The sequence below is a fragment of the Carassius carassius genome, chromosome 14 (genome assembly GCF_963082965.1).
Source record: "Carassius carassius chromosome 14, fCarCar2.1, whole genome shotgun sequence".
NCBI classification, from domain to species: Eukaryota; Metazoa; Chordata; class Actinopteri; order Cypriniformes; family Cyprinidae; genus Carassius; species Carassius carassius.
In genome coordinates this window covers 6,744,632-6,772,585 of record NC_081768.1, presented here as the reverse complement: position 1 = coordinate 6,772,585, position 27,954 = coordinate 6,744,632, and the positions used below count along the sequence as shown (strand labels likewise).

General features: G+C 38.6%; 1 protein-coding gene across 1 annotated transcript in view; it reads right to left on the bottom strand.

The window, feature by feature from the left end:
* Nucleotides 1–27,954, bottom strand: part of zgc:171482 (zinc finger protein) — a 98,925-nt gene that overhangs the window by 5,893 nt on the left and 65,078 nt on the right. The window contains exon 6 of the mRNA XM_059565851.1: nt 25,114–25,210. Coding sequence (XP_059421834.1) covers nt 25,114–25,210 — 97 coding nt within the window. The remainder of the gene's footprint in view (nt 1–25,113; nt 25,211–27,954) is intronic.

Here is a 27,954-nt window from a genome sequence, read left to right as displayed (position 1 = left end):
TTTTGCATAAATCTGTTCATCAACCTCAGTCCTGATCAAAACTACCAAATGTTTTAAAAAAAATCCAAGATTTTAACTCTTTAATTGCCAAGTTCATAAATGATGTCACTGATTTGGGGGAAAAACACACAAAATGACTTAATTTCAATATAAAAGTAATTGTGGCTGGATTTTTTTTTTACTTTTTATAACAGTCTTGGGCATGTCAAAGATTAGTAGCAACATTGGCTTTGATGCATTTTTAGTTTTTGTGCAACATTAGATTTAAATTTTTTCTCCCTAATTTGTTGTTGGTGGCTGTTTTTACACACACTATAATTTGCTATTATACTCCATATAACTCCATACAAGCCAGAAACTAAGCCTTTTTTTGCACAGGCCTATCTAAAGGGTTAATGGTCCCACCTAGTGATCAACTGTAAAAAAATAACAAATGTTACCTCTTCCCAACAGGGAAAACCACCAACAATCAAGAATCTAACACACACACAAACACTATAATTTGCTGTTATACTCCATATAACTCCATACAAGCCAGAAACTAAGCCTTTTTTTGCACAGGCCTATTTAAAGGGTTAATGGTCCCACCTAGTGATCAACTGTAAAAATATTTTTTTTTACCTCTTCCCAAAAGTGAAAACCACAAACAATCAAGAATGCATGATTATATGGTGTCATGGCTTTGCAATCAAAAAATGTCGTTATAATGGAAGTCAATGGGGCAAAAACAGCCACCAACAACAAATTAGGGAGAAAAAATTTAAATCTAATGCTGCACAAAAACTAACAATGCATCAAAGCCAATCTTGTTACTAATCTTTGACATGCCCAAGACTGTGATAAAAGGTTAAAAAAAATCCAGTCCACAATCACTTTTTATATTGAAAATATGTAATTTTGTGTTTTTTCCCAAATCAGTGACATCATTTATGAACTTCGTAATTAAAAAGTTAAAATCTTGGAATTTTAAAAAAAAATTTGGTAGTTTTGATCAGGACTGAGGTTGATTAATAGATTTATGCAAAAAAAATTGAAAAAAATATTTATCTGATACATTTTTACAGCAGTTTAATTTAGTGGATGTTTTCATCCAAGAACATCCCGAAAGGGTAGTGAATTTGCCCACAGTGTACCGTTGAGTTTTCGAAAAATTTCAAAAAATATTTCCCAAAATATGGGTCAGAATAAGATTTGTCACCAAAAATCATTCCATTAGCTCAAACACAGAGAAAGTTGTGGCCAAAATAAGATTCAACTTTACCCCCTAACGCACAAGGGTTAAAGGACATAAAAAGGCAATGAATTGAATTTTAAAAATTCTGGATTTATTTATTACAAATATGCAGCTTTTTGCTTCACAAGAAGTTAAATGAATGACTGAAGTTGTGTAGATTACTTATGGATTATTGTGATGTTTGGACTCTCATTCTGATAGCACCCATTCACTGCAGAGGATCCATTTGTGAGCAAGTGATGTAATGCAAAATTTCTCCAAATTTGTTCAAGCAAATTCATCAACATCTTGGATGGTATGAAGATGAGTAAATTCTTAGCATTATTCCTTTAATATATTTTAAAATGTAATTTACTGTATATCTGTGACAAAAAAACTTTAATAAGCCTGCAAGATATTACTATAGACGGTTTCATCGGGTGCACGCACCTGGCCCTAAGTACTTCCGGTCTGTGTTGTGTATATCGGTCTGGCTGCGGTGCCTTCTACAAACGCAGTTAAAGTTAAGGTGATGAGCAGACTGAAGTTGGGCTCAGGCGGTTGTGCTGTGGGATGTGTTTCCCATACATTTATTTATTTGTGGAGACTCGCCACAATTTTAAAACTGATGGATTTTCAAAAAGGCTTCGCTGAATAAACATGAGTAACGTTACGTCATGCACATTTACTACTACTACTAATAATTCCTTACATTTATATGTTTAAATATCAAAACGAGGCACGGGTGTTTTTATATCACTATTTCTGAAGGAAGACTTGCATGTTATATGCCTGATAACGCAGTGTTTGTGAGCATAGCTCTGCTTTGTTTACAGCTGTTACTGGGGAAACCTCTATTTCTCGCGCTTAAAAGCATCTTCTGCTGGCAAATAATTAATTTGCATTTTCATTAAGTCCACCTGATTTACGCAGCAAACATATTTTGTTTGTTATCAAAAAAATATCTACTCTAGAGGGACTTGGCTGTTATTGATTCTATTTAGAAGTCTACCGGAAGTTAAGTTAGGGCCACAAAAGCGTGCATGCACAGTAACGTTTGTTTATGTTGTTGCCATTGAAACCGTCTATATAGTAGATGTTTTATCAAAAGATTGTGTTTTATTGAGAAAAATGCAGTTGCACATGTTTGTATGGTGTGGATATTCTCTTTGTGTGTGGTCATGGATTCTGCTGTGTTTAGTTACTCATGGAGACAACCGTCACCTTGGAAACCGTGCTAACCCTGACATCCCAGGTGAAGGGGAACTGCCATCACAATCAGCCATTGCCAAAATGAGTCAGAGGTGTTTGTATGTGAGGGCGCCAGAGGGGTCACGATCCTCTTGTATCCACTCCAATCTGCTGGAGTGACAGCAGAAGAAAGAGGAACTGACATCAGCCTTCCCCTTCAGCGTCGCTGTGAGGCCAGACTCGCTCTGGACGCTCCCGGGTCCCTATTTACATGAGCTTTAAAAAACCCTGTCAGCTGTTGACTTATCTCTTGACTCATCTCTTGAGAGTATTGGTGTGCCTTTGGTTTCATTTCTCTGTCTTTGGCTGAGGTTGGACAGCTTGCTGGCCTGCAGAAGAATGCGCTTTATCTTAAGGGCCCTGACATATTGGCAACTTTTTTGAAACTGTCAGGTGAACAGGGGCCATTTTAAGTTCAGCAATCAATATTTCATTGAAATCTATGTGTAGTAGTGATGATCTATGGTATATCAAGCTATTTTATATCACTCTAAATTACAATCATCAATGCACATATTCCCATTTTAATTACGTAAATTTGTTGAAGGTTGAATTATATTTGTTGAATTCTTAGCACACTTTCTGATTAATCATGATTAACTGAACAAGACATTGATTATTTTTGTTATGTACAAGTCTTTACTGTCACTTGATAAATTTAATGCATCCTTGCTGAATAAAAGTTGGCCTATTTATTTATTAAAAAAAAAATTGTTTTATTAATCATGATTAATTGTACACGACTTGTACAATCATAAATATATTTAGCTTTACATGTATATACATATACAATGCAACACTGAATTCGGAAATTAAAAATGTTAAATTATTAAATAATTGTATTTAATTAAACCTTTTATTTAATAATTTTTTTTAAATAACTAATTTTAATGGGTTTTTTTTCCATTTGGAATTTTCACAGTTAAAATAACTATTTTCTATTTTAAAGTGCCCCTATTATGGATTTATGACAATTTCATGCAGTGTGTAACACAGCTCCAAGTGAATTTAAACATCCTGCAGAGATTTAAATCTGGAAGTGCACCATTTGTAAAGTTATTTGCCTAGTCCAAATACTCACACTTGTGGTCTTTGCACTTGATCACTTGAATACTTTTATGATATATTTCCTGTATTCGGCCCAAGTGTTCAAGTGAGGATAAAGACCACAAGTGTGTGTACTACTTTTCATTACCTGATAGGAATATATTACTTATAGTGTTGTAAAAACACAAGTGTTTACAGAGTTTAATTGTTTATTTTCAATACTTTGCATTTTAAAATAAACTTTTAAATGTCTGTTCAGTAGACCCTAATTAACAAGTGACACATTTAATTTCTGGTGCTTCTAATTAAGTGATAAAAACAGTTGCAAATGATGTACAAAATAAATATACTAACCTCTTCACCAATAAAACGTATAGCACTTTATTTTACTACCAAATTATATGTAATATCTAAATATTATTAATATTTAACTTACATTGGAAAGGTTTCCATGACCTCTCGCGATCTTGGCAAAAAGTCTCGCAATTTATTTCCAGAACATGATGCATGATGGGATACACTAAGTCTTGAATACTGCTCTGGAGGAGCATTTGAGATAGTGTGGATTAAGTGTGCGTTCAGGGCACTGCACTTCAGCGTTTTTAAGGCCTGGTACAGTCTTGCGAACTTCCGGTCGCGCCCATGCACTCCTAAGTGGCCAAGACTCTAATTGTGGGAAATGGGACAAAGCAATTGTCTCTCAAAAGAAAGAGTCGACTCTGAATCATTTAAACGAGTCATTTTTAAAATGAACCCCAAGCCGTTTCATGTTGACGTCAACATAAAACCCGCCCACTTGTTGGTTTTTTCACGTTGGTTTGAATGAAAATGCAAATTCATTCTTTGCCATTAGATGCCTTTGGATCGGTAAAAATAGCGGTTTTCTTGGTAACGCTGTACACAAAGCAGCACTGCGCTTACAAACGCTGCTTAATCAGGCATTACAGGCAAGATATAATGAAAATGAAATCATCCAAATCAAACCAATCGCCGCAGATTAGCATCACGCAAACGAGGGGTTTGGAAAAATGAATCATTGAGCGAATCTTTTGGGAGTCGTTGAGCAAGTAAGGTAAAAATAAATGCATATTATAAGACAATGAAAGTGTTTTTAGACTTTGTATGCATTAACCTCTTGTTGGGGACTCCAAAAACCAAAATATGAACCTTTCATTACTCATAATAGGAGCACTTTGATATATTTTTAAATGCAATTTTTTACTGTGATGGCAAAGCTAAACTTTGAGCATCATAACCCAAGTCTTCAGTGTCACAAGATTCTTCAGAAATCATTCTAATATGTTGATTTGGTGCTCAAGAAATATTTCCTATTATTAGAAATGTTGAACACAATTATAATGTTAATATGTGAGAATGTGATAATTATAATTTTTTTTTTCAGGATTTCTCAGGATACTCTTCAAAGAACAACATTTATTTAAATTTAATAGTATAATTGAAAAATAATTTAATAACTTAATTTAAAAGTCTTCAGTGTAACATTTCACTAAAGATCAATTTAATGCATTATTTGTGAATAATTGTGTTTAATTTATTAATTTATTACTTAATTTATTTATTGAAAACTAATCCCAATCTTTTCAGGGACAGGCCACTCAGAATTCCACTCCATTATGCAGTCTTTATTTGAATGCCATTCTCATTGCACAAAAAGTGACCAGTTTAACTTTAGTCGATACTGAGTTTATTGGTGCGTGAGCACAGGGAGAAAAGTTTGAAAGTAATAGGAGAGGAATCTTACTGCATCATTTAGCATCTCAAATTATAGTTTATCCTTCATGCTTCTCTACCAGCACATATTTTTAAGTGTTGCATGCAGGGCCAAGAGGAAAACAAACCCTGAGGAGGGCCTGTGTGAGCTATACCACTTTGGCTTATTTTCCTCCGTCTCCCACCTGAAGTGAAATATTTAAGCGATGAATATGAGTGCAGTTGCACAAGTGCTGAAAGGCAATATCATGGAAGACAATATGATGGTACTTCTGTTAGACGCTTCCCTTGGGTTGACAACATTTTTGTGAAATATGCATTGTGCTTTTTTTTTTACCTCAAAAATAGCCAGTTCAGCCTTGACCAGGGGGGCATAGACAAATAAAGAGATACATAATGTGTCACATGTAGCCTAAAAAATAGGTTTAGTGTATCTTCATTATTCACTACCTGTTAGGATACTACTAATACGTTTAAATATAGTCTTGAAACATACTGCACCATTTAGCATCTCAAAACAGCCATTTCAGCTTATATTCCTCTTCTGAAATGAACAATCTAGGCGATTACTGAAAGACACTATCAAAGAATACAATATATGATGGTACTGCCCTCCCTAGTGAACACTAACACGCACTCTCTCATTTAAAGTGTATTTACACACTAGACCTAACAAGGTGTGAAATCCAAGCGTTATTGCTCAGCATCCTGAGGAATCTTTTTTGTAATCACACTGAAAAGATCCACTTCTAATATCCAGTGTTCTCATAAACTAACTCATGCATCATGAGCAAATGATGAAACTAAGGGAATTTGAGTTGAACTGTTTGCTAATGTGTCTCAAATCCATTATGAGGTTAGGAAGCACTCATCTCTCCATTACAAAACTGAAATATGCCAGCTTTTATAGCACTATTAAGAAGCATAATTCAAGTCATAACTAGGATTTTACTAAATGGGATTTAAAATAGGATAAGCTATTTTTTAAAGATTTAACTATGTTTTAACTTTAGGAATGCTAGTGATGTATACAATCTTAAAAATGACAATTTGCAGTCTCATGCTCATTTATCACATTTAAAAGATGAAAACTTCTCAGATATTGTACTACTAAATACAACTTCTCTGTATTGCAAGGTTTGAAAGACTTCTAAAATGCAGCAGGAAAGCTGAGAAAGCTGAAATAGAAAACAACAGTATTACTTTGAAATTTACATTTTTGTAAGTGTAACAGTCTTCAATGTTATTTTTAATCAGTTGAACGCATCCTTGCTTATTATTTTTTTTACCCCAGCAACCCAAAAAAGCATCTTAGAAACTTTTCAATGGCAGTGGACAGTTAGAAATGCAGTAAAAAAATAATAATTCAGGGATGGGCCACTAAAATTATGCTCATAACGTGAATATTATTTTTTTAAAGATTTTAATTATGCTTCAACTTGATGAATGCTAGAGATGAGAGCTTAAAAATGACCACATGAACTTTCATGTTCATAAATCACAATTGAACAGATATTTGAACTACTAAAAACAACTTTTCTTTAAAAGTGGCATATGTAATTTTTTGACTTTACTAAAGCATAAAAATACCAAAATATATTTGCAGACATAAAAAAACACATGCTAAGTTCACATTTTACAAAAAACAATGCTACTTTAAAATGTGCATTCTGTGTCATTTTTACATGAAAAAATTGCACAGATATTACACTGCTAAAAGCAACTTGTCTTTAATGCAAAGCCAGTAGTTTTACGAGACTTCTAAGGTGCAGCAGGAAAGGCTGAAAGAGCTGAAAGGCAATAGAGGAAGGCAGTCAGATTAAAGACCAACACTAGCCCCCACTGAAGGATGGGAAGAGAAATGTGTTTTTACAGCCAGCCTTTCTTTATGCCTGTGCTGCGCTGGGAACTAATCCCCAGTGACTGTCAGCCGAATACTCGTCACCCCACTAAAGCTCCTTACACGACTCCACGCGCATCCAGCAGGAGCCTCGTCCACATCAACTGCCGTCCCTTCGTTCCCTGGAGACGGAGTGATTTAATCCCCAAAGCCACTCTCTCTCGCCCGGCACCCAGTGGCACATTAGACAGCTCATTCCTCAGTTATATAAGAGCAAGATGAGATGAAACTCATTCCTGCCTGTCCATCATGAGCAATCTTCTCTGTGAATGAGTTCCTGCTCCACTGGAGTGAGCCAGGTGAACTCTGAGGCCAGAAAACATAGTTGATGCTAGAATGCAAATGCAGATGTGAATATATGACCAGTCAAGCACGCAGTTGTTTTGTGCATACTTACAGATAAGGATGCACAATTAATAAAATAGAAATTATTATTATAATTTGGTCTATAATTTGGTTCTTGATTTTTATATTTTATATGGAATGGTACCATACGATAAAATTATTATTAGTAATTATAAAATTATTATTATAAGTAATAACAATAATAATAATAATTTGTATTTTTATAGCACCTATTAAGAACCCACAGAGGCTTTGCAAAATAATACAAGCAATTGGCATATTAATGAACTACTATTAGTTAATTTGTTTATTTATTTTTTTAAGTCTTATTGATACATATTTACAACAGTTTGGGCAATTTGTGGCCAAAAAACAAACACAGCAAACTTTTTTAAAAGTTACATTTTAAATTGCAATTGAAATTTCATCACTAAAATTACAAACACATAAAGTAATAAAAATAAATGTATGTTAAATTTAATATATATTTACATTTAGACATTTAGCAGAACCTTTATATTTATTTAAACACACACACACACACACACACACACATATATATGATATATATATATGCTGTCAAACGATTAATCGCAATTAATTTTTTTATTACTTTATTTTAATTAAATTTTATGTGTATTTTATGTTATTTTTGTTAATTTATTATTATTATTATTATTTTTTTACGGGACATTCATAAAACAAGAAAAACAAATCTAAATATTTATTTGAATATAAATCAACCCCTGGGAAATTAGTCACCGAAGTTAAAGAAACACCCCCTTGTGTTGCATCATAAATTGTGTTCTTACATTTTTTTTTTTAAAACAACAACACGTGAAATTTGAGCTTGCATAGCTAGAAGCATCTGTGTTTGCATATCTTGTGTACTGAGTCTTCAATGGCATATAATGGCTTATTGTAACACTCTTATCCCAATCCTGACACGGCACGGTGTCGTTTTTTGTTATGGGCTGAAAAGCCTGAGCTTGTCTTGTCTCAACAGATCAGCTCTGTCCCACCAGAACACAGCCCTGGTCTCCTGGTTTCCTTTGAGGAATGCGACTGCGGTTGTGGAGAGTGATTAAACAGGTAGAGGGATCCCAATGAGCTGGAACCTCCTATCTTGTTCCAGGCAGCCCAGGGGATCGATAGCAGGAGAGGAGGGTCTAAACATCAGCACGAAGGGCTCCGATTACACCTTTCTCATCTAATCAATCAGCATGACTGTTCAAGCATCCTGCCATCCTCCTCCTTCTGCAACCTCATTCTCTTGCCGTCTGCTTTCATCCTCTATTTCCATTTTTGTCACAGGGTGAGACAAAGGTATCTTCACTCACATTATCGTCACACCCAGAAAATGGGTCAGCGAACACCGAATCCTGAGCTCTCACGTGCCCAGTCCTCACCATCTGTAGTAAAACGCCACACTGTCAGCAGTCCTGCTCTCGCCTGCACTAAATCACTGACTTATCCAACCGCTGGCCACGTACTACAAATCTCTTTAATAGTGCTGACGAGCAAACAGAGCTCAGGTGAAAGCCCAGTCGAGTAATGTAGCGAGGCCGGAGCCGACCTGCCTGGAAGATAAAGGATGTTTAATCACAGCAGGCCAGACCCGTGTGCTCCTGAGCTGTAAAAGAGATAAGAAAACACACTAGCGGGAAGAGAGAAAAAAAGCAGAGAGCGCTGTGACGATGAGTGGACTGGAGCGGCAGATATTTGCACTCCTCGTTCAAAGTGTTCTGTAATCACTCCGCTCCAGCTCCGCTTCAGGTTTTCTACATTGCGTGTCTCTGTGCTCAAAGGTGAGAGAAATTTCAAGTGTGAAGGGCCATTCACACCAAGGATGACAACTATAACGATAAGTATATAATCGTTGCAATGCCATGAGGAACGGGAAGTCCGCACCACAACGAAAATGACTCAGACGAACAATATATTTGGACTCACTTTCAGATTTTCTCTATGTGATGAATAAAAACAATGACAGCCAATCAGAATCCACCTGAGATTGAGCTCCAAGGCCCCAAGTATATTCAAATAATTACAAATGATTTATCTAATTACATTCCATAATTTAATATTCCTTAGCTTTCAATAGCTAAATATTATTCAGTGTTTACATTTTTTAACTCCAATTTATTTACATTTACTTTTCTGATTACAGGGGTTTCTAAAGATATTCTTCTAAAAAAAAAAAAAAAAAAAATTATTCACATATTGCAATATCTACCTGATAAAATAAATGTATTTTTATTTTTTTTATGGATTTGAATATCAAGGTTTTCAAAGGGAATTACGAAATATAATGTCACTTTATGTCACTAAGATCAAATCCTTTTTTTTTTTTAATATTATTTTATTGTTTGTTTTTTATTTGTATTTTTATAATATTTTAACAGACTACACATTTGAAAACAGAGAGTAGCCTGGTTTCTATATCACCCCAATTTATTTGATTTATGCAGTATTTTATAAAAAAAAAAAAAAAAAGGAAAATTTCACACTAGCCGCATTTCCACTGTCGGGCCAGTGCGAGCCAGGGCTTAAAACGGGCCGGGCAGGGCTAATAGCCTTGGGCCAGTAGCACCGAGGCCAGAATAGCGCAGGGTTTCCACAGTCGTGCCTGAAGCTCCGCTGCGCGTCACTAAAACATGCCCTTTACACGCCTCTCAGGAACAACGTCACGCAACCTCATCATTTCACCAACAAATAGAAGTTATCAGAAAACTAAGAAATAAGTCACTGGAACTAGCACGATCACAAAACGAACATGTTAAAAGCGGCCGTTTGTTTGCATGCTTTGTTAAATATTCAATTTCAAAAGCATCAATGTTTTACTATAGAATAAGTGATACATTGATCATAATGAATTAATTTAGCAGGACTCCAAATTAATCACCCAGGAATAAATTTATTTCTATTTTATTTATTTATTTATTTTTAACGCTTATGAAAATAGCCTGCTTGTGCAGTCGAGTCTGTTTCTGTTTATTTTATTAGCCACAGTAGCCTATATGTCACATTTAGAATGAATGATAATATCTCTATTTTTATGAAAGCTCCCGAACAAAAAACATTATATTTTTATGATAGGCTACATGGAGCTAAACTCTCGAGACGAGACTTATGACAGATAATATAAGTTACTAAATAAATACACGATTGTGAGAATAAGAATGATGCTGATGTCAGATTTCTTTAAACGGTCACATTTACAATGTTTACTGTGGTAATGTTTATGTCTAGCGTGCATAGTCTTTTACATCGCTTATAAATATTTCTGCCTTGTATGGTGATAATAATCCACATCAGAACAAGTTATTTCAAACACTTGCTGCTGATTAAGAGTGAGTTTTGAGCTCAAGTTATTTTAAAAAGTTATTTTAATACTGGTGTTAAAGCTGTTATCTTTCTGAAATGATCCACAGTGCTGAGCTCTCCAGACGCGGAGAAACTCCGCCTTTGTTCATAACCCCTCCTCTAGCCCCAGCTGGCCCGCTTTGGCCCAAGGTTTTCGTCTGGCCAAAAAACCCTGGCCGTTGGAAACGTGGCTACTGACTATTTGGTTGTCTCTACACCTGTGTACATTTGTCTTTGATCTTTACTGTATATTTTGTATTTTTTATAGTTTTCTGTCCATTAATAATAAAAAGTATGTTTTTTTTCCCATTCTGGCAACTACTACTTTGCCACTGTTGCATAATGGCCCGTTAAAATGACATCAGAGTAATCCTGGAGCAAGAGAAAACACAGGCGCTTTGACTTTCAAACAATTCACTCCTTGCTCCAGGCTAAATCATGCAACTCCTCTTTCACGCTTCTACTCTTTACTGCTCGTATACTCTAGTGGGTGGAGAGGGGATCCAGTAAAGAGGATGTGCTTTCAGCTCCCAAACACGTTTTTAACTCTTAACCTGACTTTCACCTGCAGAGCATATCCAACTGGCAATCCAACAACTGAAACACATGACAGAGGCAGTAGCATCCATTTTCACCTGCTGTTTTGATGGAGAATATTAGAGGGAGGGAATGTTATAGATGAGCTGGAGTCTGCAACTGCAGGAGGAAATGAACTGAAATCAGAGAGCTTATTGTCTGTTTTGGAGACCACAAGTTCCTTAGGTAACATACTTAACTTGCAACTCTTATGAGCACAATGCATCTAAGAAGCATCCTGTTGGAAAGCAAATCGCAAATTAGGTCACTTCAGTGTATCAGTTGTTTCTAATACACCACTGAGAGTAAATAAAGAGCAAATGGAGACTGTTGCTTAAATATCCTGCTTCTCGAACCTTTCACTTCAGTGAAACACACCAGTAATTTCACTTGTGTCCTTTAAAGCAGATGTTTTCGCACGTTTTAATGCAGATCCTGCTATATTCCTCTATTTTTACCAGATCATATTTTTATACATTAATATTAATATTATACAATTAATATGAATATATTCATATTCATATTCATAGTAATATATATATATACAGTATATGTGTGTGTGTGTTTGTTTGTTTTTTCTCAAAATGTAATGTTATAAAAAAAAATTTTTTTTTTGAAACAGCAAATATTGTGAAATATTATTACAATTTAAAACAACTGTTTTCTATTTCATTACATTTAAATGGTCATTTATTCCTTTCATGGCATCAGCAGCCATTATTGCAGTCTCCAGTGTAACATGTTTCTTCAGAAATCTTTTTAAAATGCTAATCTGATGTTGAGGTATCCTTTTTTAATTATTACTATCAGTTTGAAAACAGTGGCGCTTAATATTTTTTGTGCACTTTATGATACACCTTTTCAAAATGTATATATAGAATGAATAGAATGCTCAAAGTAATGGCATTTATCTACTCATTCCCACCTAATCTGACTCGCTCCGCACCCTCAAAAATGTTTATGCATTCTTAAATGTCAAACACAGAGTCTTTTTAAATATGTATGCAGCTCTAATTGTATCTTAGTGCTTGTCTCATATGTTTCTATTTTTGTGTGTCCTAGGAGGTAGATGTGTGCGTTTTGAAACAAGTACTGTGTGGTTGTTGCATCTTGGCTGATGTGTTGTGGTTGAGTGAGAGTTTGGGTGTTAGCGGTATGACTCAGCAGAGTTAGCGTGACGCTACAGAAAATGATGGCCCAAGCCTCAGTGGCAGAAAGAGAGTGGCATAATGCTTTTAGAGGACGCGGTGGGAGTGGGCCGCAGATGCTAAACCAGTCAGTCTTTCTCCAGTGGTGCACCCTAGAGCTCTAGAGAGGGTGACACTGGCCAGCGGCGGGTAAGCACTGCTAACACATTCTGTCAGCACAGCCTGGCGTGACCCTGTACCACAAGCTCTCTGGTCACAGTGAAGTGAGACAATCACTGGCCACCAACTGCGCTTCAGACAGTATCATCTGTCTGTGGCTGATTATAACAACCTGTCTGGCAGTCTGCATGGGTCAGAGGTCAGTGCTGGGACAGTGAGGTACTGCATCATCCACTCTGGTAAATCAGAGCCGGAAAGATGTGCAGACAATCACAGGGTTCTTTGAGGATGTAAGAGCACAGCTTGAATCAAACTGCTGCTTGTTATCTGCCATATCATTATCCCTAAATTTGGAGTGTGCTAAATGTGCATTTGAAGAGACAACGATTTAGATCCTGAAATGTTGAAAATGCAGGTCTGGGTGCCTGGGTATTGATCAACAAAGAAACATTCACACATACTGATTGTATTGATTGAGGTTGCTGAGTGGCTCTATTGTATTAATAAAAAGTAACAAACATTTATTTATTTATGTATTTATTTTTTATTTTTATGCAAGTATTATGATTTTATATATAATATATGTTATATATTATTTATACTTAAGCTAAAAGACAAATATGGTAAAATGCTCCCCCCACCCACCCACACACACACATTTTTTTCTTGACACTCTTTTGTTAAATTTATAGTTATATAAATAAAAGTTATAGTTTTTGAAGTAAAAAGATTAAATTATAACCTTGGGGTAATATGCCCAACCCCCCAATTGTATAATGAATATAATTAGTGGGGTTATTGTTCAATATTTCCATTAGGGTGGGCGATATACTGGTAGACATGATTAACCGGTAGAAATTTGTCAACCGGTGAAGATTATTGTTCTTAAGTGAAAGCAAACAGCTAAGAAAGATAACGTGTAACTGTATATTGGATCCGGGCAGCTCTTAAAGTGACAGCAGTCTAATATTCCTATCATTAATGTTAATCAATAAACAAAAAAAAGAGAAAATCTCTCACTGCTCTTAACTAAATCACTTTTTTCATTTTAATAAGAAGAAATATATAGTTAATTTACTAAGTAAAGAATAGCAGTGTTTTTATACATTTGATTACTTTATATAATGTACTGTATGTAGTATTTCTTTATTTTTTCTACGTTTTTCTTTTTGTCCTATTGCTTGCAATTAGTTTTTTATTTTTATTTAATTGCTATAATAGATACTAAACTAAACTAACTAAAGACTACCTGTCTTTAGTGAGCTTTTATTTATTATTATTTTAGGCTAGTATTAGTTCTTTTGTGATATTGACACTGGTGACTTGAATTATGAAATATCTATGGTATTAAAATTTTTTATATTATTATAATTATTATTATAATAATATTAAAAATTTTAATTATTATATAATTATTATTATATTATAAATATAATATTAATATTAATATATTTAAGATCTTATTTAAAGCAAAGAGCTTTGTCCATCATCGGTTGTTCAACTAAATTGTCAAAATAAAAATGGTGAGCATAATAGTTGATTTAATATTTTATAATAATGACACTAGTGTACTTCAGTGTATTCACTGTTATTTGCATGAGGGTAAACTTTTTACAACATTTTTTTTGCATTGAAGGACACACTCGTATTGCATCCTGTCACTCACATTGCTAGAAACTGCAAACTGCTGAAATCTCAACTATGTGTGAACGCCCCATCAGCTGTCCTACAGTGTCACCTTAAAACTAAACTCTGATATAAGCAAGAGGCTAAATGCTGCTCATGCAGAGGAGATGCTGATGGTTAAGTGTGCTGAACCGAAAATGCACCGTATGCGTGGCCATCTGATAGCACTTGTTTACTTCCATCGTGATGAAAACCAGGTAGATTGATGCAAAAATTCACATTTCACTCACCACTGGAGTAGTTCACTATAATCAGAGTTCTGTAATTATGTACTCAATTTGATTTGAGAAAATAACAACATATGGATTTGAAACAACATGATAATAACTATAAGTTTTGGATTAACTTTTCCATTAATCTAACACCAACAATTTTGTGAAGTCTGCAGTAGTGACAGGTGAAAATTTAACTTCAGATTGAGAGCTCATTCCACATACTGGCTACAGCAGGGGTTGTGACAGCTCTTCCTCCGCCTCTTAAAGCAGGAAGTCTCTCTGACGTTCCCTTCCTGCTTTTCAGATAATTATAGCCATCAGAGTTTGGACTGCCATTGATGGTCTTCAAAGGAACGCTTGATTGTGTAATATGAGACTGAACAGTGGAAAATAAAAGGAAAAAGACAAGAAACATCCCTTAAGTCAGAGAGGACAGGCTGAGCATTTAATCTGTACATTGGTGTCCAATTCTACATTTTTCACCATAAATTAAGAGACAATGATGTCTGCTTTAAATCCAGTGAGCATTTCTGGTGACAGGCATTTAGAATGCCTAAAAGTGCATTTAAAAACCCATAGAACCTTTCACATTGAGTTAAGCTTTTGTCTGTAGTTCAGACGCTCAGATCTCCAACTAGCCTGTACAGCTGAATGGGAATTCATGATTCATTTATGACTTTTTTTTAGACTGCTATCATTATCCTTCCTGGTCTTCAAAAATCAATTTCCCTCACATTAGCAGCAGTTCCTTCTGGCTGAATGTTCCTCTTATTTAATGGCGTGAGAAAAAAAAAAACACTTTACGACTAACAGTATATTGAACACTGATTCTATAAAATCTTTGTGTCTGCATTCAAAAAGTCAGTTTTTTTTTCTTTTTTTTTTTTCTTTGGTGCAATAGAAGCACATTTTCTATCTCTTATTGCACACTTGACAAATTTACTATGAGATTTTGCTAATTATCTTAATAATTATGATAATGACTTCACAGATTACCTTTAATTCCCTAAAGTTTAAGAGCTTAATTTGATAGAAATTATTGGATATGGACTTTTTTATTTTATGTAAAATTGAGTTAGTTTGTTAGTTTTATTTGGTTTTTATGGGGCACAACCAGTTTTTGTTTTGTTTTGTTGTGTAGTGTTTCTATTTGCTGTTTTTTAATAAAGCTCAGGGTTTCAACCTTTATGGATCAATGCATTTTTATTTTGTTTTATATTTTTAATTGTAAGTTTTAGTTACATTTATGGTGCACAACTAATTTTTTATTTTGTGTATATTTTTAAAAACAGCAATTCTTATATTTTTTTATTTTCCATTTGTTTTATCATTTGTTTTTATTAATTTACTTATTTATTTACTCATATAAGCACCACAGCATACTGCACTGAATGTGCCATTGCTGATCATTTAGCAGTAAATTGTAATACTGTAACTCTGAACATTTATGATTCAGCAACTTTGACTGGTTCCAATCAGGTCTGGTGTCAGTCTCAGAATGCCCACAGAGAACAGTACTATCTGATTTACCATAAAGACTGACACCAGACAGAAACAGTCATGCGTAATGCAGGTAAATCTCACAATTTTATTTAATTGTTTCTTTCTCTTCCTGACTCAACTTAAATTTTTTGTTTTCAGGTTCAAAACAAAGAAAAAATTGTAGTAAACACAGCTGGGGTTTCTATGAGCATCTGCTGTGCCTTTTGTATGTGATAATGGTTAATTACAATTCCAAATATTGAAACACTACTACAACAGTCCAGACTGTAAATGCTAAAGTTCTGTTCAACACTCTACAATATCTCCCAGCATGCTTGCAGTTTAAAATGAAATCAGGTGATTTTTGGCTGCTGCCCTACATAATGAAACCTACCTGGCAGATATTACACCCCTTTTGCCCATCTGCTGAGCATCAGTATGAGCGGGACGGGCCCCTGGAGCTCCTCTGATTAGAGTGTGTGTCTGTGTCTCAACATGAGAGGTACGGGCCTCTGGAGTCCCTCTGATGAGTGTGTGTGAGGGAGTGTTTCTCAGCATGAGAGAGAATTGCCCCCGTAATGTTGTGTGTGTCTCAGTGTACTTTATATGTCCTCATTCTGAAGGACAATGGATGCTATAATGTAATAAAATAAACTGGATGCTACTCAGAATTTAAAGTAGCTAAAACTGCTGACAAACAGAAATATATGCAATGTTTAACCACCAAAAGGATAACAGCACAGGATTTTTTGTTTTGTTTTCTTTTAATGCATAAACCAGTTCAACTGTCCATATAAATGGAAAAAAAATTGGCTTACAAATGCAACTTGAAAGAGAAAGGACATTTTATGAAAATTTCATTTTAAGATACATTTTATATTATGAATAAATATTCTCGTTTTGCTGGGGTTTGTATTCACTGCTAAATGCAGGTTGGCAAAGCATGTTAACGGCTGTGGACTGCAGCGGTTCATTTACAACAAAGAAAGTTAATGTGTATGTAGCAGGAAGCTGCTTGTGTTGGGCACAGATCGGAAACGCTGTCCTCCCACAACAGCATCCTGAGCAGGGATGTTCTGCAGGAGGGTTACAAGACAAAAACTGTCCTTTTTTGCTGTCTTAATGCAAAACAGACCCTTACATGAACTTTTCCTCTGCTTAATCAGAATACGCAGCGACCCGCTGCAGCGACAAGATAGGGAAACATCCTCTTTAATCAATACTCTTCCTGGCTGTCAGTGATTCCTAGTACGAGAGGATGTAGCTCTAATTACAATTAATGATTGTAAGATAGTAGTGATTTGGATTCAGCTGGAGTCCTCCTGCCCAACCCCGACTCTGTTGGCATGTTAATCAATTGGTTTATTGTGAAGAGCAATTAGGGGTTGCTGGAAGCGGTTGTAATCGTCTCACAAAGCTTGCAGAAACGGGCCAGCTGCCTCGAAGTGAAGACGATAACCACAGGCTCTAAACCTTACAGTTCCTCGTATGAAGGTGGGTTCATTTCTGTCAACCGTGTATGTGATTGGACAAACAGCGGGAGCTCTGCTACCTCTTTTCCTCTCTCTTACTTCATTTTCTTGCTTTAAATCATTTTTATTTCATTATGAGGTTGGTAGGCATGTCCTGCTAGAGGTGGTTGGGTGTATTTGGAGGCAAACGCCACCCGCAGATCAACTAAACACCACTGCCGATGCACAGAGGACTCTGCCAGACGGAAACAAGAAGTGACTTTAATTGTTTCTAAGTGCTCACAGCTGACAATGTTTACCCACCTCGGTCTGAATAGAAAACATAATGTTATACCAACCTGCTTAAATAACCACTGTAGTCTAGCACGAACTTTCCTGATGGTTCAGGCTAATCTAGATGTTTAGCCAAAATGTTTGCCAGCAAAAATTAGCTTGTGAAGCATAATGATTTTTTTGCTGTTCCTTCACTTAATCAGAAAGAAAACAAGCTGGTTAAAAACATTTTGCTGGTCAAGTTAACAAATCATACTGTATATATTTAATATGCAAATCAAATGTATACTGTAAATATTTGATATGCACATTTCTAAGACCTCAGAACCTAAGAACGTTTTGCCATATAAATATCAGCAACTGCACCAAATTGCATATTTTTGCTCAGAATAAATTTAGGGGTTTATTCCTACACAAGTGGAAATAGCTCCATATTTTCCTATATCCTGCTATATGAGCCATACAAGCCTGATGTATCAAATACACTCAACAAAAATTCACATGCATTTTATTTTTTTTATTTTATTTTATTTTTTGTAGAAAGGTTCAATAAACTGTCCCATTACATGGTTACTTAAAAACCTCCCTTAAAGAGTCTTTAGTAGAATAAGATGAAATTCTAATTTCCAAATGACTTGTTGACTGTTTACAGTAAGCGTAAGAAGTCTTGTTTGATGACTACATTTAGTCACATGAATCAATGATGTTTATAATAATTTATCTGCAAACATTTTTTATTTTAAAGCTACAGTGAAACTTCTCCAAAACCTCTCCTTGTGTGAGAAAAATCAGCATATGGTACAACCTGAGGGTGAGTTGTTTTTTAAATTAACTGTCCCTTTAATAATGCTAATGGGAATGTAACATCCCATGGTTCTTAGTAGGAAGCTGTGCTTTGAGTTCAAAGAAAGAATGAAACTGATGTTTTAAAATTGCAGCCTTAAGTCAGAGTGTTTTAATCACAGATATCCCACCGGATTTGTCTGTGAGGTGTGGAAAGTTATGGCAGTATTGCATTGAATTCTATTGAACTCAACAGGAGGCAGGAGACCTGAGCAGACTATGATAACTGAGGCGACCACTGATGTTCCCTTTGAGGACAGAAGCAGTAGATGTCAGGTTATGTATAAGAAATATGACCGATAAACCAATCTTAGAGAAGAAATGAGGGATTAAAAGAGATTTAAAGAGAAGATGAAAGTTTTTAAAGACTGTATCAATATACACCTATTGTGAAACAGGAAGTATGGGTTTGTCCTAGGCTAATAACCTTTTTAGAGTACAGTTTGGTAAAAGCAGAACTGGGTTATTTTCTTATGATTTTGTAATTCTAAGCTATAGTTAGAGGTTGACATTTTCATTCCAGGAACCATTTTGTTTACTATTATTCGCTCTTTTTTTTCATTTAAATGTATATATATATATATATATATATATATATATATATATATATATATATATATATATATATATATATATATATATATGCAAGTTTTTAATATAACAGTAATATTGTTGTAATATTGTTTTGTATTTTATTTTAAAATATTTAAAATATGTACTTATTCTCGTCACAACAATGCAGAATTTTCAGCAGTGTCTCATGATCTTTTAGAAAACATTCTAAAATGCTAATAGTTCCTTTTCAGGAACTCGAGCTGCGTCGAAACGCTTTTGGGGAACGTCCCTGACGAGACCGACTCTGAATATCGTGTGCAATCAGTCCATCGGAAAGGCGTGACGTCACGGGCGGGGTGACGTAGCGACCAGGAAGCTATAAAAGCACGTGCCGTGCAGCTGGCTTCAGCTTCGAATCTGTCAGCAAGCGCTCTGTGTGTGCATGTGCAAAAGTCTGTCTGTTGGTCCTATTTATTGTTGTCTGTCCCTTAGCTTAAAAAGATCGCTAAAACAGCTACAATATGCCTAAACAAAAGCAAAAGACCAAACATTTGAAGGGCGATTCCAAGCCGCGTTACAGACTGTGTGTTCCTCCCTGCACTCGCTACATTACGAGTGGGGATACACACAGGCTGTGCGTGGCTTGCCTGGGATCGAAGCACGCTGAGTCGGCTCTCGAGGGGGCCGACTGCCCGCATTGTGAACGTTTGCCAATGCGGACGCTTCGATCCCGGAGGGCTCTCTTCGAGGAGGGAGCCTTCACCAGCGTTCCTCGCGGTGCTGGCCCCGCTTCTGCCGAGGCAGAGCGGCTGCTGCACTCGTGGGGTTCGCAGGTGGATCTGTCAGAAGGAATGGAGACGGGCCAGTCCTTATCTCCTTCCTCATCTGCCAGATCCGGCGCCCAAACCCTGGGTTCGGAAGCACGCTCGTCGGTTTCTTCCCCCCAGGGTGAGGGATCAGCTCTTCACCTCTCGTCCTCCGAGGAGGTCGATGTGGAGACTGTTGCTGGGGATTCGCCACCCCTGTCGCCCCAGTATGAGGAGCTGTTGGAGGTGGTCACGCGGGCAGTAGATAAATTAAAAATTGACTGGCCTGCTGAAAAACAGACTGAGCCGCAGAGAAGCAAATTAGACGAACGCTTTCTGCGGCCGAAGCAACCAACTCCACGTCGGAGCCTTCCATATTTTCCCGATCTCCATGACGAGTTATCGAGATCGTGGAAACACCCGTATTCGACCCGCCTCTTTGGCCCCGATTCACTATACTATGGCAACGTGATGGGGCTGGGAGAGCGTGGTTATAGAGCGATGCCACGGGCTGAACAGACGCTCGCGAGCTATCTGTCACCCGGTTCGGCCTCGTCTCTAAAGGCTCCGACATTGCCCACTAAGCCGCTTCGAGTTACATCATCGCTAGTGGGCAAAGGTTATGTGGCAGCAGGTCAGGCTGGGGCGTGCCTTCATACTATGGCAGTCCTGCAAGCTTATCAGGCTGACCTGCTGAGAGATATCGATGAGGGGGAGGGGATTAAGTCTGAGGAGATTGAAGAACTCAGGAAGACCGCTGATCTCTCCCTCCGCGCCACTAAGGAGACCGCTCGCGCAATTGGGCGGTCTATGGCAGCTTTAGTGGCCGCAGAGAGGCATTTGTGGCTGACCCTGTCAGAAATTAAAGAACGGGACAGGGTCTGCCTCCTGGACGCCCCGCTTCAAGCCTCGGGCCTGTTCGGCGACACAGTCAATACTGTCGTCGACAGGTTCCAGGAGGCGCACAAGCAGGCGGCGGCGTTCCAGAGTTTCCTCCCTCGTCGCTCTCGTGGTACATCTGGGCGGGAGATGACCACGCCACATACCGGCTCCTCACACCGGGTAGCGCAGAAACAGAGCGTCGCCACTCGTGCTCCCCCACGTCGGGACCGAGGGCAACGACGCTCTGAGTCGGGGGCTTCTAGGGCGAAAGCCGATTTAAGATCTGTCATCGAAGCCCGGAAGTCCTCGACGAAACGATCCTGACGCCAGGATCCAGAGGGTAGCCCCTGCTGGGGTAGAGCGCGGTTCACCTCATTACACGGTGCCCGTCTCACCTCAGTACCCTCAGGAGGTCGGTCTGCCAACCCTGCCAGAGTTTCAGGGCGCAGCGGCCTCCAGCGAGCACCACTCCCAGTTACTTCCGCCCGTGAGCGTAGCGGAGCTGGGATGCTCGCCGCCCCTGCGGGGGCCTCTTACACCAGAGGTCAGTCTCGAGAGACTGATTCCCTTAGTAGATTATTTAGCAGCGTGGAAGCTACTGCCAAATGTATCTCAATGGGTCCTGCGTACAATAGAAAGAGGCTATTGCATTCAGTTGGGTCATCCACCACCGAAGTTCAACGGGGTTACGCCGACTGTGGTCGGCCCCCAGCAGGCTCTGGTTATGGAACAAGAAGTGAATACCCTATTAAGGAAGGAGGCCATCGAGGTGGTCCCTCCTCTAGACAGGGAATCCGGATTTTACAGCCGGTATTTCATAGTTCCAAAGAAGGATGGGGGGTTGCGTCCGATCCTGGACTTGCGTCTCCTGAACCGCTCAGTTATGTCACTGAAGTTCAAGATGCTCACTGTCAACCAGGTTGTAGCTCAAATCAGATCCGAGGACTGGTTTGTCACAATAGATCTCAAAGATGCATACTTCCACATATCCATCCTTCCACAACACAGGAAGTTTCTGAGGTTCGCTTTCGGGGGCAAAGCTTATCAATATCGAGTACTTCCCTTTGGCCTCGCACTCTCACCCCGCACGTTCACGAAATGTATGGATGCGGCTCTGGTATCCCTCCGTATGCAGGGCATCCGCATTTTAAATTATATCGACGATTGGTTGATCCTAGCTCAATCAGAGCAGATGGCGGCTCGACATCGAGATGTCGTTCTCGCACACATGGGGGAGCTGGGTTTGAGACTAAACGCCAAGAAGAGTGTACTTTCTCCAGTTCAGAGAACCACCTATCTAGGCGTAGTGTGGAATTCGACCACGATGCAGGCACGTTTGTCTCCTGCTCGGATCGAGTCGATCCTCACATCAGTCGAGAGAGTCAAAGAAGGCCAGTCACTCACTGTCAAACAATTCCAGAGATTGTTAGGGCTGATGGCAGCTGCGTCCAACGTGATACCTTTTGGCCTGCTGTACATGAGACCCCTACAGTGGTGGCTCAAGTCCAAGGGTTTTTCCCCGAGGGGAAATCCACGTCGAGTTATCAAGGTCACGCGGCGGTGCCTTCGTGCCTTAGACATGTGGAGGAAACCTTGGTTCTTGAATCAGGGCCCGGTGCTGGGAGTTCCTTGTCGCCGTGTAACGCTAGCGACAGATGCGTCCCTCACCGGTTGGGGTGCGGTCATGAGTGGCCACCCTGCCCGCGGTCTGTGGAGTGGTCGCCATCTGACATGGCACATCAATTGCCTAGAGATACTAGCGGTCTATCGAGCATTGAAATATTTCCTCCCGGACCTGAGAGGTCACCATGTGTTGGTGCGCACCGACAACACATCAGTGGTCTCTTATATCAATCACCAGGGGGGTCTGCGTTCGCGCCCCTTGTACAAGCTGGCACACCAGATCCTTCTGTGGTCCCAGGGCAAGCTCCTCTCGATCAGAGCAGCGTATATTCCTGGGAGATTGAATGTGGGAGCAGACATACTGTCGAGACAGGGGCCGAGGCCCGGGGAATGGATGCTTCACCCCGAGGTGGTGAAGCAGATATGGAGAGTATTTGGTACAGCTCAGGTGGACCTCTTTGCGACTCAGGAGACATCGCAATGTCCCCTCTGGTTCTCTCTAGTTCATCCAGCTCCTCTGGGACTGGACGCTTTGGTACAGACCTGGCCGAGGCTTCGTCTGTACGCTTTTCCCCCTATCGCTCTGCTCCCGGGAGTTCTGGCGAGAGTACGCCGGGACGGGGCCCGTCTACTACTAGTAGCCCCGTTCTGGCCGGGCCGAGTATGGTTCTCAGATCTAGTCTCGCTCCTCGACGGCTCTCCGTGGGAGATACCGATCAGGACAGACCTACTCTCACAGGCGCAGGGCACGATAATTCACCCTCGCCCGGAGTTGTGGAGGCTGTGGGTGTGGCCCCTGAGGGGGCACAACTGCTAGCAGCCGGTCTCTCAACCGAGGTTGTTGAGACCCTACTCCAATCCAGAGCTCCCTCTACGAGGAAACTGTACGCCCTGAAGTGGAAGCTCTTCACTTCATGGTGCAGAGACCGCCAGCTTGACCCAGCAGACTGCCCAGTTGGTACAGTTCTGGAGTTTTTACAAGCCAGGCTCTCTGCGGGGTTATCCCACTCCACCTTAAAGGTTTACGTGGCGGCCATAGCTGCTTTCCACGTCCCTTTCAATGGTCAGTCAGTGGGCAGACACCCCCTAGTTACACGTTTCCTCCGCGGTGCGCTGAGGCTGAGACCTCCAGTACGATCCCGTGTTCCCCCCTGGGATTTGGTTGTGGTTCTAGAGGCTCTTTGTAAAGCTCCATTCGAGCCAATACAAGATATCTCAGATAGACATCTGACACTTAAAACTGCCCTATTACTGGCAATCACCTCACTAAAGAGAGTTGGAGATCTTCAGGCCCTTTCGGTGGCCCCTACCTACTTAGACTTTGCCCCTGGTATGGCCAAAGCATTTTTATACCCTCGAGCGGGTTACGTTCCGAAGGTTCCCTCTGTTACACCACAGCCTATCGTACTGCAGGCCTTCTGTCCTCCTCCCTTTCGGGAGCACGACCAAGAGAAGCTAAACTGTATGTGTCCAGTGCGAGCACTGGACGCATACGTCCACAGAGCTGCCCTGTGGAGAAAATCAGACCAATTGCTTGTTTGCTACGGTCCTTCTAACAAGGGTTCTCCTGCCACCAAGCAGACCCTTAGTCGTTGGATAGTCGAGGCTATCAACCTCTCCTATGAGTCCTCTGGTCTTCCCCCCCCCTTTGGGGGCCAAGGCTCACTCTACTCGGAGTATGGCGGCCTCCAAGGCCTTCTCAGCAGGTGTGTCCCTCTTGGACATCTGCAACGCTGCGGGGTGGTCCACGCCCTCCACATTTGTCCGATTTTACGATCTTGACATGCGAGCCACGCCGGGCTCCTCTGTCCTCTCGTCTTAGCTGTGCTCTTTTGACTACACACTAGGCAGGGATTTGGAAGTCTGGCAGCGTTGGCACATCGTTCCCCAAAAGCGTTTCGACGCAGCTCGAGTTCCTGAAAAGGAACGTCCCTAGGTTACGTATGTAACCCTAGTTCCTTGAAGGAACGAGACGCTGCGTCGCAGAGCCATACTCCCGGCACCCCTGCCGGCGCTTGCTTCCCTACTCGAAGCTGAAGCCAGCTGCACGGCACGTGCTTTTATAGCTTCCTGGTCGCTACGTCACCCCGCCCGTGACGTCACGCCTTTCCGATGGACTGATTGCACACGATATTCAGAGTCGGTCTCGTCAGGGACGTTCCCCAAAAGCGTTTCGACGCAGCGTCTCGTTCCTTCAAGGAACTAGGGTTACATACGTAACCTAGGGACGTTATATTTTATATTATATAATTGTATCATTTGTTTGGAAAGACATCTCTTTTTCTATACTACATTTTAACAATGTCATAAACTCAAGTCAGATTTGTCAAGACACAGATGTGTGGAATCAAAAGTAAGAAATTAAATTTGACCAGTGGGGTTTTTTTTTTCTTTTTTTTCTGTTTTTATTTCTGTTATTGTACTTATATGAACCATTGATGGTAACTCCATTATTAAGTCTCCTTGACTATCAAGAGAGCAGTCTCTTGGAAAGATTTGAAAGAGGGGAGTATCATTCAGGACAGAAAATCCACACTCACTTGTTTTGGTGTTTGGAGCCCTGGAGATGTGCGTGATACTGCTCGATGGAGTTCAGCACTACGTTGCAAACACTGCACGAGTAACTCCGGCGCAGTCCTGCAACACAAAGCAAAACAATGAAAAAAAAAAACTTTAAAGCAGAACAGAAACAAGTCCCCACTGAAATGCTCTTAAAATTGTTTTTACCATTTCTCGTTTTCTTTTGAGCATTATTGATTGCTTTTTGTTTTTGAAATTGCCTTGGCTGACAAAGAGCAGAGAAATCTATATTTAATCCCTGTTGTTTTGCTTCTCTCGACATGACGAGGGTTTTGTTTGAAGACTCTATTCTCTGTGTGTTAGAAAAAAATGCAACCGATCATAATATGACATCTCATTCTACAATCTTCATGGAATCCAGTATTAGCAGTTTTAGCTTCCTTTTGTCCTGATGGCCTTTTGATTTGGGGGGTTATGCTTCATGATGGTCTTTTACAGTGGAGGGGCGCCAAGTGCATCAGTTTGGGAGAGAGCGAAGCAGATGTGAGCTAATTAAAAGCTTTGCAGGTGGTACCACAAATCACGAACAGCATTGGACCAAAAATAGATGGACGTGAAGAATGGGAGAGAGACGTAGAACAGAAATGCACAGAGGCTCGTTCATCACATGTGAAGAGACCATGTGTGCTCTTTCTGGGCAATATTTCTCTCAGACATCTGCAGAGTTATTTTTGATGACAGTGTTGTCTGTTCCTCGATCTGTTCAAAAACAGGATTTTCACAACCTTTACATTGTCTCACTGTCACACTCACACCATCAGGAACAGTTCTCAGGTTAGGAAAGACAATTATATAAAGAAATGCATATGAAATTAGTATACTAATCAGTAGTGCTATCAAACGATTAATTAATTTAATTTGTCTGATTAGCTGTCAAACAATTAATCGCGAATAATCGCATCCAAAATAAACGTTTTTGTTTACATTATACATGTATGTGTATTTTGTATATTTATTATGTATATATAAATACACATACAGTATTTTGAAAATATTTACATTTATACATTTATATATTCAAATCCTTATATTTTATATTATATATAAATATATTTAATATATAAACATAATATGTTTTTCTTAAATATATGCATGCATGTGTTTATATTTATATATAAATACATAATAAATATATACAGTATATATATACACACATATTATATCAATAAAAACTTATTTTGTATGCGATTATTCGCGATTAATTGTTTGACAGCTAATCAGACAAATTAAATGCATTTTATGTATCAGAAGATTATACTTGTATAAATCCAAATCTTAATTCTGAATGAATGAGCTGCATTCAATGCTAAATGCTTACTTGTTATGGCAAATTTCACTGTTAAGTAAAGTGACAAGTTGCGTGTTGCTTGGAAACCGTAAATAGCTCATAGTGAGGTTTTTCTCACACCACATGCAGAAGCAGCACATATTTCGACATATTGCTAGTGAAAGGACTGCAAAGCTGCATGAAAAGTTTCATGCTGAGTATATTTTGACTCAGGGAAAAACACATTGAAAAGTCATTGTATACAGATTTATTGATTGTTTTAAAAATGTCCATTGTTTGAAAAGACTTCTGTTAGACTTGAAGCTACACATGCGGTAACAGGCACATAAACACTTTCTATTCAGTAAGTCTGACTAAACACAGACAATTGAAGTAGTTTGTTAAATGTTCACTATTGTTCAGAAGTTTGTGATTTATGAGATTTTTTATGTTTTTGAAATAAGTATTTTAGACTCAACAAGGCTGGATTTATTTGATAAAATATGCAGTAAAAAATCATAATGCACAATGCACAATTCTCTCTCTCTCTCTCTCTCTCTCTCTCTCTCTCTCTCTCTTTCTCTCTATATACAGTATATTAATATATATATATATATATATATATATATATATATATATATATATATATATACATACATATACAGTACAGACCAAAAGTTTAGACACACCTTCTCATTCAAAGAGTTTTCTTTATTTTCATGACTATGAAAATTGTATAGTCACACTGAAGGCATCAAGGGCTATTTGACCAAGAAGGAGAGTGATGGGGTGCTGCGCCAGATGACCTGGCCTCCACAGTCACCGGACCTGAACCCAATCGAGATGGTTTAGGGGTGAGCTGGACCGCAGACAGAAGGCAAAAGGGCCAACAAGTGCTAAGCATCTCTCGGGGAACTCCTTCAAGACTGTTGGAAGACCATTTCAGGTGACTACCTCTTGAAGCTCATCAAGAGAATTCCAAGAGTGTGCAAAGCAGTAATCAAAGCAAAAGGTGGCTACTTTGAAGATCCTAGAATATGACATATTTTCAGTTGTTTCACACTTTTTTGTTATGTATATAATTCCACGTGTTAATTCATAGTTTTGATGCCTTCAGTGTGAATCTACAATTTTCATAGTCATGAAAATAAAGAAAACTCTTTAAAATTAGAAGTTGTGTCCAAACTTTTGGTCTGTACTGTATATATGTATATATATATATATATATATATATATATATATATATATATATATATATATATATACATACATACATACATACATACATAAATGCATGCTTCTGTTATCAAGAAAAATGCTGAATATCTATATCTATATATATTACTGATCCCAAACAAATCAATGTACCTATAAACTAAACTTTGGTATATTTTGATGATGTTAGGTTTTGTGTTACAGCGACTTTACCATGGTTAAAGGAGCTAGAACAGCCCTTAAACATGGTAAAAACACTGTGATGCTCATCCATTCATGGCTTACATTTGGTACTCTGAAAATTCACAAGACAACAATT